The sequence below is a fragment of the Hippopotamus amphibius genome, chromosome 4, assembly GCF_030028045.1.
Source record: "Hippopotamus amphibius kiboko isolate mHipAmp2 chromosome 4, mHipAmp2.hap2, whole genome shotgun sequence".
In the NCBI taxonomy this organism is placed as follows: domain Eukaryota; kingdom Metazoa; phylum Chordata; class Mammalia; order Artiodactyla; family Hippopotamidae; genus Hippopotamus; species Hippopotamus amphibius.
In genome coordinates this window covers 120,066,435-120,079,917 of record NC_080189.1, presented here as the reverse complement: position 1 = coordinate 120,079,917, position 13,483 = coordinate 120,066,435, and the positions used below count along the sequence as shown (strand labels likewise).

The 13,483-nt window shown below is 39.8% G+C and overlaps 2 protein-coding genes and 1 non-coding gene across 3 annotated transcripts in view; 1 reads left to right on the top strand and 2 right to left on the bottom strand.

Moving 5' to 3' along the window:
• ARL5B (ADP ribosylation factor like GTPase 5B) overlaps positions 1 to 5,484 on the bottom strand; it is a 33,623-nt gene extending 28,139 nt beyond the window's left edge. The window contains exon 1 of the mRNA XM_057731792.1: positions 5,362 to 5,484. The gene's annotated coding sequence lies outside the window, so the exon portion shown is untranslated. The remainder of the gene's footprint in view (positions 1 to 5,361) is intronic.
• A 3,109-nt stretch (positions 5,485 to 8,593) lies between these two features.
• CCDC7 (coiled-coil domain containing 7) overlaps positions 8,594 to 13,483 on the top strand; it is a 239,592-nt gene continuing 234,702 nt past the window's right edge. The window contains exons 1-2 of the mRNA XM_057731790.1: positions 8,594 to 9,057; positions 10,203 to 10,295. Of these exons, the coding sequence (XP_057587773.1) occupies positions 8,779 to 9,057; positions 10,203 to 10,295 (372 nt within the window). The 5' untranslated portion in view covers positions 8,594 to 8,778. The remainder of the gene's footprint in view (positions 9,058 to 10,202; positions 10,296 to 13,483) is intronic.
• LOC130852910 (U6 spliceosomal RNA) lies at positions 12,452 to 12,554 on the bottom strand. The gene has a single exon (XR_009053610.1). It is a non-coding gene; the product is annotated as a U6 spliceosomal RNA (small nuclear RNA).

Here is a 13,483-nt window from a genome sequence, read left to right as displayed (position 1 = left end):
ATGGCCCTCCTTGAGTTTCAGGGAGGTGAGTTGCCAGAGGGGTGGAAAAAAAAAAGCTTGGGGTTTCCTAAACAGGGTTCCTTTTAAGGAACCCAACTCACTGAGTGTACAGGCATCAGCTGGCCACTGTTGCTTTGCTCTGTAGGAGTCAGGGCTTCATGAACCAGCATACATGTTGTTACTGTGGCTGCTGCTATTGCTATGATTAATAAACTGTCCTTCGTCTCTGGCCTAGGAGTCTCATATCTTCTGCCAGTGTCTATGATACTGTGGTAGGCCGACTTGTTTTCTAACAAATAGTTCTTCACAGTTCTTGACAGTTTCAGTGACAAAGAAGGAATACTGACATGACATGGCTTCCTGGAACAGGAAATACAAGAGCCTCTCCACAGCCCATTTAGTCCACTTAGCATGATTTGAGGGAAGTCCTTGGATTTAATAACAGCCATATTATTCATTCCAGCAATAAATAATCCTCCGCTCTCTTCTCTGTCACTGAGGAGGAATTAGGGAGATGGCTGCAGCTTGAGTACTGGGAAGCAGGTTCACAGGTAGCTGCCTGAACGGTGGCTTGATAGTTATATCTGCTTGGGGTGAGGGCTAGAGGGTCGCTCTGATGGTCAGCCTCACACCCATCCTAACATAGAAACCAGTGCTAAGATCCATCCTGGGTTAGAGGAAAGTTCTCATCCTTTTTCAGACAACAGTTACAGAGACACTCACCTACGCCAAGTGCAAAAAGAGGGAAATTTATGTCTGCCATGGGCAGAAATCTTGCAAATCTATAGAATTTTGGCTGGTTAGCTTGGGAGATAAGGGGAAGGCACACATAATATTTGTTAAGGAGGGATGGGAGTAGCTTGGCCCTTTTACAGCTTAACTTCTCCTGAATTCTATCAAGCCTATCTTAGATCCTTTCAAAGATGATAGTTAAAAGTCGTTTTTTTTGAAGTGGGTTTTGGCCATAAAGGCACTCTGGCCCTCTTAGTGAAAGTTCCTGAGATAGAGAAAATCCCATGGGAAATCTGATGAAGCACTGTATAGCATTTGGGCACTTACTGCCCTGCACTGCATCTCTATTCTTCCCTATATTGGCCCCCACGGGTTGAAAGACGGGAACATGATGGGTCTTGATAAGTTTCTTAAAAATGCTGTTGTCCCTCTTGCTCCTGACTGATTCTTCCAGATGAAAATCTGGGTGAAAATAAAGGATTGTTGGAAAGAAATATCAACAGTTATAGTTCCTGGAATGGGACACATTAATTTTGTGGCAATGAAAGGAAAGAAAAAAACATAAGCACCTTAAACACTAGGAACTACAGGGAAATGAAGGGACATTAATCTTTTGTCTTTTAGAACAACTCTAGGACTCTTCCTCACAAAGGAAAATGCCTTAGTGCAGCTCTCCCAAACTATTGCAAGTTCCTTGAATTTAACTGACTCCTGGGTTGCTGTCTCCTAGACAGCTATGATTGCAGTTTTATTGCTGTTCTCTTAATCTTACTTCTCCATATTGGAAATAGCAAATGGCCCCAACTTCACCTCTCATGGGTATCTTTGAAATTCCATTTTAGCTGCTTTTTATTTTATTTATTTTATTTATTTTTTAATACATTTATTTATTTATTTATTTATTTATTTATTTATTTATTGGCTGCATTGGGTCTTTGTTGCACACAAACTTTCTCTAGCTCCAGTGAATGGGGGCTACTCTTGGTTGTGGTGTGTGGGCTTCTCATTGCAGTGGCTTCTCTTGTTGTGGAACATGGGCTCTATGCACATGGACTTCAGTAGTTGTGGCACATGGGCTCCATAGCTGTGGCTCATGGGCTCTAGAGCGAAAGCTCAGTAGTTGTGGCACATGGGCTTAGTTGCTCCATGGCATGTGGGATCTTCCTGGAGCAGGGATCAAACCCATGTCCCCTGCATTGGCAGGCGGGTTCTCAACCACAGTGCCACCAGGGAATTACCTCCTTTTTATTTTTGAGTCACTGGCTACAACTTTTTTTGTGTTATTTTATGGTTCATATTAGGTTTTAGAGTATACATCTTTAACTTACTACATGTGTTAGTTTCCTATGACTTCTGTTACAAATTATTACTTGGTGGTTTAAAACAATAAACATATTCTCTCATGAAATCTGAAATATTTCACTCGGCTAAAGTCAAAGTGTTGGCAGGATTACACTCTTTCCAGACACTCTAGAAGGGAATTTGCTTCTTTCATCTTCCAGTTCCTGGTGGCTGCTGACATTTCTTGACTTATGACCACATCACTCTAATCTTTGCCTCCCTAGTAACACTGAACTCTCTTTTTCTCTGTCAAATCCCTCTGCCTCTCTCTCTCTTTTTGGGGGAGGGGGGTTGGGGGGGTGCTGTGTGCCATGCAGGATCTTAGTTTCCCGAACAGGGATTGAACTTGTGCCCCTGCAGTGGAAGCATGGAGTCTTAACCACTGGACCCCCAGGGAAGTTCCCCTCTGCCTCTTTCTTATAAGGACACTGTGACACCCAGAGTATCCCAGATAATCTCCTCATATCAAAATCCTTAACTTAATCCCATCTGCTGAGCCTTTGCCATAAAGGTCTAGAGTTTAAGACCTTCTATCTTTGGGGGCCATTATCCAGCCTACATCACAGACTATCAACTAGTTCACATATAGAATAAATTTACAATGTTATATTTCCATTTCTCCCAATTTGCTTTTGTGCTATTATTGTTATACATCTTACTTTTATCTATGTCCTAAATTCTCCATCACATTGTTACTAATTTTTCTTTAAACAATTATCTTTGGGGATTTAAATAAGAAAAATATCTTTATGTATACTCACATAGTTTCTATTTTTAGTGCTGCTCAATTCTTTGACAGATCTAGATTTGCAACTGGTATCATTCTCCTGGTTGAAAGACTTCCTTCAATATTTATTCAGTGGAGGTATGCTGTTGATTAGTTCTTTCAGCTTTTGTGTGTCTGACAAATTCTCTATTTCACCTTGTTTTTTTTTTAAATTTATTTATTTATTTATTTATTTTTTTTGGGGGGGGGGTACACCAGGTTCAATCATCTGTTTTTATACACATATCCTGGTCACCTTGTTTTTTGAAAGATAATTATTCTGGCTAAATAATTCTAGATTAACCATTTCTCTTCTTTCAGTACTTTTTTTTCCTTTCTTTCAGTACTTTAATTATGTTGCTCCATTGTCTCCAGTATTGTGTTTTAAAATTTTTGAGGGAATTCCCTGGTAGTCCAGTGGTTAGGACTCCGTGCTCTTACTGCCCAGGCCAGGGTTCAATCCTTGGTTGGGGAACTGAGATCCCCAAAACGTGAGGCGTGGCCAAAAAAGTAAATAAATAAAAAAACTTTTGATACATTTATATATTGTAATAAATTGCCACTGTGACAATATTTAGCACCTCTGTAATGTTACATCATTATAATACAATATTGTTTATATTCATTATACTGTGCATTAGATCTCTATTGATACTATTTACTACTCATTGCAAGTTTGTACCCTTAAAACAATATCAGTCTATTCTCCCATCCCTGATAACCACCATTTTACTGTTTTGTTTTTTTTTTAAACAAATTTGACTTTTTTAGATTCTATATGTAGGTGATACCATATAATACTTGTGTTTCTCTATCTGACTTATCTCACTTAGCATAATGTTGTCTTGCACTGTTTTGGACAAAAAAAATCTGTTGTCATCTTTATCTTTGTTACTTTATCTTTGGAATGTGCCTTTTTTCCTTCTGGTTTATTTAAAGATTTTCTTTTTTTTCACTGCTTTTAAGCAATTTGATTATGATGTGTCTTGTTTCCTTCATGTTTCCCATGCTTGGTGTTCATTGAGCTTCTTGGATCTGTGGAATTATACGTTTCATCATACTTAGAAAATTATTTAGGAACCCACATACATGTGTATTATGTCATTTGAAGTTGTTCTATGGCTCACAGAAAAATCACTGAATTTTTTTTTCCTCCACAGAATCTTTTCCGTATCTTTCTTTCTGGATAGTTTCTCTTGCTATGACATCAGGTTCATGAATCTTTTCTTCTGTAATTGCTAACTTACTGTTTCTCTCAGACAGTGCATTTTTTTTTTTCTTCTTGGACATTGTAATCTTCATTTCTGGAAAGTTGATTTGAGTGCTCTCATATCTTCTATGTCCCCACTTAACATGTTCAGTCTTTCCTCTAGATTCTTGAATATATGGAATACAGTTGTAATAACTTTTATTGTTCTTGTCTACCAATGCTATCATCTGTCATGTCTGGGGTCATTTTGACTGATTGATTTTTATCCCATTATGTTGATATATTGTGCTTTCCTCTTTCTTTGCATGCTTTGCAACTTTTTTTTTTTTTTGGCTGTGGGATCTTAATTCCTTGACCAGGGATGGAACCTGTGCCCCCTGCTGTGGAAATGCGGTGTCCTAACCACTGGACTGCCACGGAGTTCCCCTGCAACTTTTGATTCAATACTTGACAGTGTGATTTTTTACCTTGGGTGCCAGATGTTTTGATATGCCTATAAATATTCTTGTGCTCTGCTCTGGGTCTCAGTCAAGTTATTAGAAATGTTTGATTCTTTCAGGTGTTACTTTGAAGATTCATTTGTCAGGTCCATAGAAGTGTTTAGTGCAAGACTAGTTTTGACCACCTCCTGCGGCAAAATCGTTGTGAGTACTTAATAAGTACCCATAAATTATAAAGCTTTTCACTCTAGCTGGTGGAAATATAAAATATTCCCAGCTCTTTATGAGCTGTGAGTATTGTTCCCTTCGATGCTTTTAGGTGGCTTTTTCCCTAGCCACGCATGTATGTACCCATACATGCATGCACCCATACATGCATACAGTGACATTAATCAGCTGTGGCCTTGAAGGGGTCCATCTGAGGATTTAAGGAGCAGTCTCTTTCTGTTCTTCAGTCTCTTCTTTAGTATTCCCTCCTCTGAACTCCAACTTCCTTGGCCTTCCCGGACATCTTATCCTCAACTCAGGGAGACTTATGGGATCTCCCCGGGGTTCCCCCCCGCCCCCATTTGCATTATGATTTGGAAACTCCTCTCTTCAGGAAGTAAGCTTAGGAGATCATAGGGCTCACCTTGTTTATTTCCTGTTGCCCAGGGATCACTGCAACTAATTGCCTGATAGCCAATGTCCTGAAATTCACTGTTTCTTATATTTTGTCTGATTTTTAGTTGGTCAGCTAGGAGGATAAACGCAGTCCCTGTTACACTATTTTGGCTGGAAGCAGAAATCTTCATACTGTACCTTGAAGAATAACACATTGTAAATCAACAATATTTTTTTTTTAAGTTAATTTTATTTATTTATTTACTTACTTGCTTACTGCCTTGGGTCTTCATTGCTGTGCGGGCTTTTTCTAGTTGCGGAGAGTATGCTTCTCACTGCGGTGGCTTCTCTTGTTGCAGAGCACAGGCTCTAGGCGTGCCGGCTTCAGTAGTTGTGGCACATGGGCTCCGTAGTTGTGGCTCAGGGGCTCTAGAGCACAGGCTCAGTAGCTGTGGTGCCCGGGGCTTAGTTGCTCTGAGGCATGTGGGATCTTCCTGGAGCAGGGATCCAAGCTGTGTCCCCTGTTTTGGCAGGTGAATTCTTAACCACTGCAACACCTGGGACGCTCAAAATCAACTATATTTCAAAAACAACAAAATATTTAGTAGCCCTAAAAAAAAAAGTCTCAGCAACTGACTCCACAACGCCTCCTCGCAGTGAAAGCTTTAGACGGTGGCAGAGGAGGGCCTGTGGCTCAGGTTTCGCCTGTGAATTCCAAGCTCTCAAAGCACCGAACAGGATGGTGTTTTATTTCTCCAGGCCAAAAGCCTGTAAGCATCCCCGCAAGTGAAGCGTCTGGCCGGAATCACATAGGAGTGAGAAAGTGCGTGGGAATGCGCCGGCTCTCGGGGGACCTTGTAGTCACCGTAAGCCCTAGCCCCCGCCCCCGCCCCCGCCCCCTCGCTTTCCCGCCCCCTCGCTTTCCCGCAGGTGATGGGCGGCTCGCGCCCGCGGCGTCTGACGTAGGACGTCGGTGTCGTGACGTAGCGTCAACGGCTTACCGGCGGCTGGAATCCTGGTTGCTGCCGCCCGGGGACGCTAAAGACCCCGGCGTGTCCTTGCAGCCCAAATGTCCGTTTCTGAAACAGCAGGGCTGGAGTCTGCGGCGTTTGCAGGCTTCCAGAATTTCCAATGTTTTCACCTTAAAGCCTGCCTTGCCAGGGCTAAACCACCCAGTAGCCTGACTGCCAGCAGCCTCAGCAGGTATACCGAGTGGTGTGGCGCTTACCTCGTCAGCTGTGAGCGTTTTCGCTAGATCCTCTGACAGAAGTACCCTTGCTTTTCTAGTAATTTCCCCTATGCGTGCGGCTGTGTTTCTGTTGTCTGGATGGAGAATTTAAGGATAGTCAACCCCCCCACCCAAGTTTTGTATAATGTGTTATTAAAGGGCTTGACATGGATATCAAGCTAATTCTTGAAAATGTTTCTCTTCGTGGTGGAAAGTGACTGATGAACTTGGGTAATTTTATGGTGTTGCAGGATCCACCTCCTGGCATTGTTAGGAGGTTTAATGGGGCAAATGTGTAAAATCCTTTAAATATTTTCTTATAAATATTCACTGCATGTAATTTTTTTTTTTAATTTCTGTAAATTTCTTGGGTCCATTTATTAGGTCGTTTTGTAGCACCTGGTGAGTGCCCCATCCTTTTCTGTTGGTTTCTTGAAGCAGCCCACATCTCTGCCTTCCTGTCTGCTACCTTAGATAAAGCTTCCCTGTTACTGTCTAAAGTGCATTCGCCCATTTGTGTGTTAAAATCCATTTCTTCTTATTTACTCAAGGATATCATTACAGCAGGTCCCTCTCTCCCAGTCATAGTTTTTGCTTTCTGTTGAATCATTTCCATCAGTGAATTAGTTTCCTAGGGGTGCTGTAACAAAGTGCCACAAACAGGATGGCTTAAAACAATTTTTCGTGAGAGAAATTTATTCTCTCACAATTCTGAAGTCTAGGAGTCTGAAATCAAGGTGTTGGCAGGGCTGTGCTTCCCCTAAAGGTTCTAGGGAAGAATCTTCCTTTGCTTCTTCTCAGCTTCTGGTGGATGCTGGCAATCCTTAACATTCCTTGCTGCCGCTGCAGCCCTCCAGTTTCTGTCCTTGTCATTTCATGGCCTTCCCTGTATGTCTGTGTGCAAGTGTCATCACATGGCTTTCTTTTTTTTTTTTTAACAAGGCTTTCTTATAATGACACTAGTCATTGGATTTAAGGCCCACTCTGTTCTAATATGACCTCATTTTAACTTGATCATATCCGCAAAGACTGTGTTTTCAAATACGGTCGTATTCCCAGGTACCACGGCTTAGGACTTGAACATGTCTTTTTGGGGGACACATTTAAATCCACAACAATGGGACTAATGTAGGTGTGGAGCACTTCAGACAGCAGAGAACCAATGCTATTCAATCTTAATTTTGCCAGGCTTTCAGACAACTTACATGGGAGGAGGCGTTGTCCTGAGTCTTAATCAGCTTTGGAAAGAGAGGAATAGGAGAATGAAAGCTTAAGGCCTACCCAGTCCATACTTCCTTATTCCAGTATGACTTTGGTGCTTCCCCAATATTACTCTGCTGATACCTTGGGATCAGCAAGTAATAGGCTATTACTTTCTATGGAAATAATGGTATATATAAAGGGCATGAATTAGCTCAAGAATAGGGGGAAAAGTAAAAAGAAAATTTTAAAGTTTCCTAAATATGTTCTTTCACTGCTGCCACTGTCTTCTTCCCTCCTTTCAGCTCCTATCCTAAATGCCCACACATAAAATCACACCTCTAGGCGTTTCTCACAGTGTTTTGTTCGTTTGTTGTTGTTTTTTCTCTCCGTTGTTAAGAATGCTTCCCTCTCCATTTTGTAATTTCTCCAGAGTTGGTTTTGGGATTCACTATCTTCATGGCAATTGCTAGTCCTGGTATCATTTTTTTTCTTTTAAAAATTTTTTATTTTATATTGAGGGATAGTTGATTTACAGTGTTGTGTTTCATGTGTACACCAAAGTGATTCAGTTATACGTATACATATATCTATTGTTTTTCAAATTCTTTTCCCATTTAGGTTATTACAGAATATTAAGAGTTCCCTGTGTTATACAGTAGGTCCTTGTTGGTTATCTATTTTATTTATTTATTTATTTTGGCTGCATTGGGTCTTCATTGCGGCACACAGGCTCTTCGTTGTGGCATGCAGGCTTCTTAGTTGTGGCATGCATGTGGGATCTATTTCCCAGCCCAGGGATCAAACCCAGGCCCTCTGCATTGGGAGTGCAGAGTCTTACCCACTGGACCACCAGAGAAGTCCCTGGATATCTGTTTTAAATAGAGTAGTGTGTATATGGCAATCCTAAGCTCTCAATTTATCTTCCCCCCCCCCCCCCACCTTTTCCCTTTGGTAACCATAAGCTTGTTTTCTAAGTCTATGAGTCTGTTTCTGCCTTGTAATAAATAAGTTCATTTGTATCTTTTTTTTTATATAATGGATTCCGCATATAAGCAATGTCATATGATGTTTGTCTTCCTCTGTCTGACTTACTTCACTTAGTGTGATAATCTCCAGGTCCATCCAGGTTGCTGCAAATGGCATTATTTCATTCTTTTTAATCTGCCATCATTTTTAATCTGAAATTTTAATGTTTTATTCACAGGGAGGAATAGAATTTTCTCATCTATAATTCAGAAGCTAAGTAAATAACAAAATGAAGCCAGTAAAGCATCTGTTGGCCTCTAGTAGTAAATTGGCAAATGTTCCAGAATTAACATATAAAAAAGGAGTATTCAATCCACCATTGTCACCTAAACCAAAGAAAAAACATAGTGCAAAATTAGTACGTGATAAATTTGAACCAGTGGTCTTAAGATCTCCACCAACAGGAGAATCCGTCGTAAGGTATGCTTTGCCCATTCCATCAAGTAAGACAAAGGAGTTAATAGCAGAAGATGAACTGATCAGGAGAATTAGCAAACATCTGCAGATGGTAAGATACTTGTTTGTGCTTGTGTTGGGGGTCCCCATGACCATCCTCAGGTTTAGTGATTTCCTAGGAGGACTCAGTGGACACAGCATATAGTCATATCGATGGCTAAGATATATCATAGTGAAAGGATTAAAAGCAAAATCAGCAAAAGGAAAAGGCACACGGGGTGAAGTCTGAAGGAGGCAAGGTCCAAGCTTCTAAGATTTCTTTCCCTTTGGAGTCACACAAGACATGCTTAATTTCTCCAACAGCAAATTGTGGCAGTACATGTGAATTGTCTACCAGAGAAGATCATTAGAGACCCAATGCCCAGGGTTTTATTGGAGGTTGGTCACCTAGGTACTCTGCCTAGCATACACCAAAATTCCAGACTCCCTGAAGGAAAGCAGATGTTCAGCTTAAATCATGAAGTTTGTACGATTAGTTTAGGGACAGCGAGCCACTGTCATCAGTCAGTAAATAGTGGGAACACTCCTGAAAACCAGGTTCTGAGACACAAGCACATCTTTCTAAGGATAGGCTTTTCTGAGTCTCATGCCTGCTCTGTTAACTCTTCTCTGCACTTTAGAAACTCTAGCTCTTAGTGTTGGGGAAGAAAAATCTTCCTTTTCTCTGAGTTTCTTTTTTGCACAGTAATCCAGAATTGAGTTGTACATACCAAGTGAGAACAATAGGAATAGCACAAGTATACAAAAAATATAGTTCATCAAACTTCCAAAATACAGATTTGTTTAAAGTTGAAGGGGTTAGCTCAGAGAATTTCCTTTAAAAATGTATTGCTTTCTGGTCTCCATCTCTCTATTTTCCCCAGCTTTCTTCAAAGAAGAAAGCCAAGTCAGTTAGATTTTGGGGAATACTTTGCTGGTAAGTAGAGTCAGTGATTCAGCTGTTCATAGACTCCCTTCAGCACAGAAATGGAAGAGTCATAGGGCCTTTCTTCATTGTTAGGGAGTAATCAAGGCCTATTGCTAATACTGCTTCTTCAGGATGATATGAGGTGGGGCCTAAGATGGAAAATTTAAGTTTATGGCACTGGTAGAAATAAGTCTTACTGCTAAAATGGTTCTGACATGGTTGATTAAATATATTTTTACATTTAACATATTTTTACACTAAGTACATAATTTCCTTTGATTTTCTCATAGGTTGTTTCTACTTTGGAAGAAACCTATGGATTTAGAATTCAAAATGGAGAAAAACCAGTTGTGAAGCCTGAACAGGAAGGATTAACCTTCTCTGTAAGTATAATGTAATGCTAACGTAGAGACATTAATACTGAAAAGGGCTAAGATTGTCTTTCAGAGGCTGTATATATTCTCAGAATGAATTCCCCATCCATGAAAATGATCCTCTTAGGAAACCTGAAAGTAGTGTACTAATTTTTCTATCCTCTGCCAACGCTTATCTTAAAGTTTAATTAAGGCATATCTATATCTTGAGCCTACTTTTATTTATTTATTTATTTATTTATTTTATTGGCTGTGTTGGGTCTTTTTTGCTGTGCATGGGCTTTCTTTTTTAGTTGCGATGAGTGGGGGCTACTCTTTGTTGTGGTGCGTGGACTCCTCATTGCCGTGGCTTCTCTTGCTGTGGAGCACAGGCTCTAGGCACGTGGGCTTCACTAGTTGCAGCACATGGGTTCAGTAGTTGTGGCTCATAGGCTTAGTTGCTCTGAGGCATGTGGGATCTTCCTGGAGCAGGGATCAAACCCATGTCCCCTGCATTGGCAGGCGGATTCTCAACCACTGTGCCACCTAGGAAGCCCCGAGCCTACTTTTGATGCTAATGCATCTTGTTTAATATTTAAGCTTGTGGTTGGCTGTTGCTTTGCAATGTATATTCTTTATTATGTTAAGAAAATATTATTCTATTTTTGGTTTGCTAAATTAAAAAAACCCCAACATTGAAGAGGTTACTGAGTTTTAACAAATGTCTTAGTTGTATATATTGAAATGACCTAACTATTAAGGTGATTACGTGTTCTCTTTCAGTCTATTGATGAGACAGATTATTTTTACAAATTTCTTAATAGTCAGCTGTACTTTAATACACTGTACTCATTGGGTGTTATTCTTCTATTTTTTAGTTAGTTTTGTTAGGGATTGAGTTTGGCTTCATGAAATAAAACAGCTGTGTTGGGTCTTCAAACCATGAACACAGTATGTTTCTCCATGTATTTGATTGATTTCTTTGTCCTGTTTGATTTCTTTCTTTAGCATTCTGTAAATTTTATCGTATAGGTTCTATATATGGTTCTTTAGGTTTATACATTAATATTTCATGATTTTTGGAATGATTTTTAATGGCATTATATTTTTAACTTCAGTTTCTACCTGCTTGTTATTAGTATTTAGAAATATGATTGATTTTCACATGTTGATCTTACATCTTGCAACCTTGCTCAATGTACTTTTTCATTCTAGGAGTTTTTCTGTAGATACTTTGGTGTTTTATACATAGACAATTATGTCATCTTCAAATAAGGACAGTTTAACTTCTTGTCCAATATGAATAAACATTATTCAATATTTCCTTCTCTCTCTCTCTCTTTTTTTTTTTTTTTGGCTGCACCGCGTGTTGTGTGTGATCTTATTAGTTCCCTGACCAGGGATCAGACCTGTGCCCTCTGCAATGGAAGCACAGGTTCTTAACCACTGGACCTCCAGGGAAGTCCCCATGTATCTTTTTGAATTAGAGTTTTCTCGGTATATATGCCCAGGAGTGGGATTGCCAGATCACATGGTAACTCTATTTTTAGTTTTCTGAGGAACCTCTATACTGTTATTCATAGTGGCTGTACCAATTTACATTCCCACCAACAATGTAGGAGGTGGGGTTCCTTTTGGTCCACCCTCTTGCCAGCATTTATTATCTGTAGACTTTTTATTTTATTTTTTTAAATTTATTTTATTGGTTGCTTTGGGTCTTAGTTGCTATATGCTTTCTCTACTTGTGGCGAGCAGCGGCTACTCTTTGTTGCGGTGTGAGGGCTTCTCAGTGCAGTGGCTTCTTTTGTTGCAGTGCATGGGATTCAGTAGTTGTGACACGTGGTTGCAGTAGTTGTGGCTCACAGGCTCTAGGGCACAGGCTTATTAGTTGTGGTAGATGGGCTTAGTTGCTCCACGGCATGTGGGATCTTCCCGGCCCAGGGCTCGAACCCATGTCCCCTGCATTGGCAGGCGGATTCTTAACCACTGTGCCACCAGGGATGTCCTGTAGACTTTTTAATGATGGCCGTTTTTACTCGTGTGAGGTGATATCTCATTATAGTTTTGAATTGTATTTCTCCAGTAATTAGCGATATTAAGTATCTTTTCATGTGCCTGTTGACCATCTGTATGTCTTCTTTGGAGAAATGTCTATTTAGGTTTTCTGCCCATTTTTTTCTTTTTTTAAAAATATGGAATGCTTCACGAATTTGCATGTCATCCTTGCACAGGGGCCATGCTAATCTTCTCTGTATCATTCCAATTTTAGTATATGTGCTGCTGAAGCAAGCAACACCCATTTTTTTGATTGGGGTTGTTTGTTTTTATGATACTAAGCCGCATAAGCTGTTTGTAAATTTTGGAGACTAATCCCTTGTCGGTTGCCTCGTGCAAATATTTTCTGCCATTGTGTGGGTTGTCTTTTTGTTTTGTTGATGGTTTCCTTTGATGTGCAAAAGGTTTTGAGTTTAATTAGGTCCCATTTGTTTATTTATTTTTTTATTTCCATTACTCTTTTGCTGCATCCCATAGGTTTTGGATCATCATGCTTTCATTTTCATTTGTCTTTAGGTACTTTTTGATTTCCTCTTTGATTCTTCAGTGAGCCATTGGTTGTTTAGCAACATATTGTCTGGCCTCCTCGTGTTTGTGGGGTTTTTTGCAGTTTTTTTTCTTGTAGTTGATTTCTAGCCACATAGCGTTGTAGTCAGAAAGGATGTTTTGTATGATTTCAGTTTTCTTACATGTAGTGAGGCTTGTTTTGTGGCCCAGCATGTGATCTATCCTGGATAATGTTCCATGTGCACTTGAAAAGAATGTGTATCTTGATCAAATTGATCTTCATCTTCTCTCTATTTGTGGCACCTGAATGTGGGTGGAAGAAAATCCCCAAGTATGCTAATGGTCTCATTTTATATTTGTGATTAGTAACTCTAGTTAATTAATTTTCCCACTCTCCTGAATGACTACTTTAGTTTCCCCTTCTGTCTGATATATGATTATAGGTTTTACCATGATCAAAAAATATGAACCTCTGAGTATATTTAAAATGTAATGTTGAGGGAACATATTCGTCTTGGAGAACGTTCTATCAGAATTCTTAACTGTATATAAGCATCTGAGATCCGTTTATCTTTGGTCAATTCTCTGATTTACAAATCACTGCTCTACTAAAAGAGATTGTCTTTGTGACATTTTAATATGTAACTTTTTCCTCA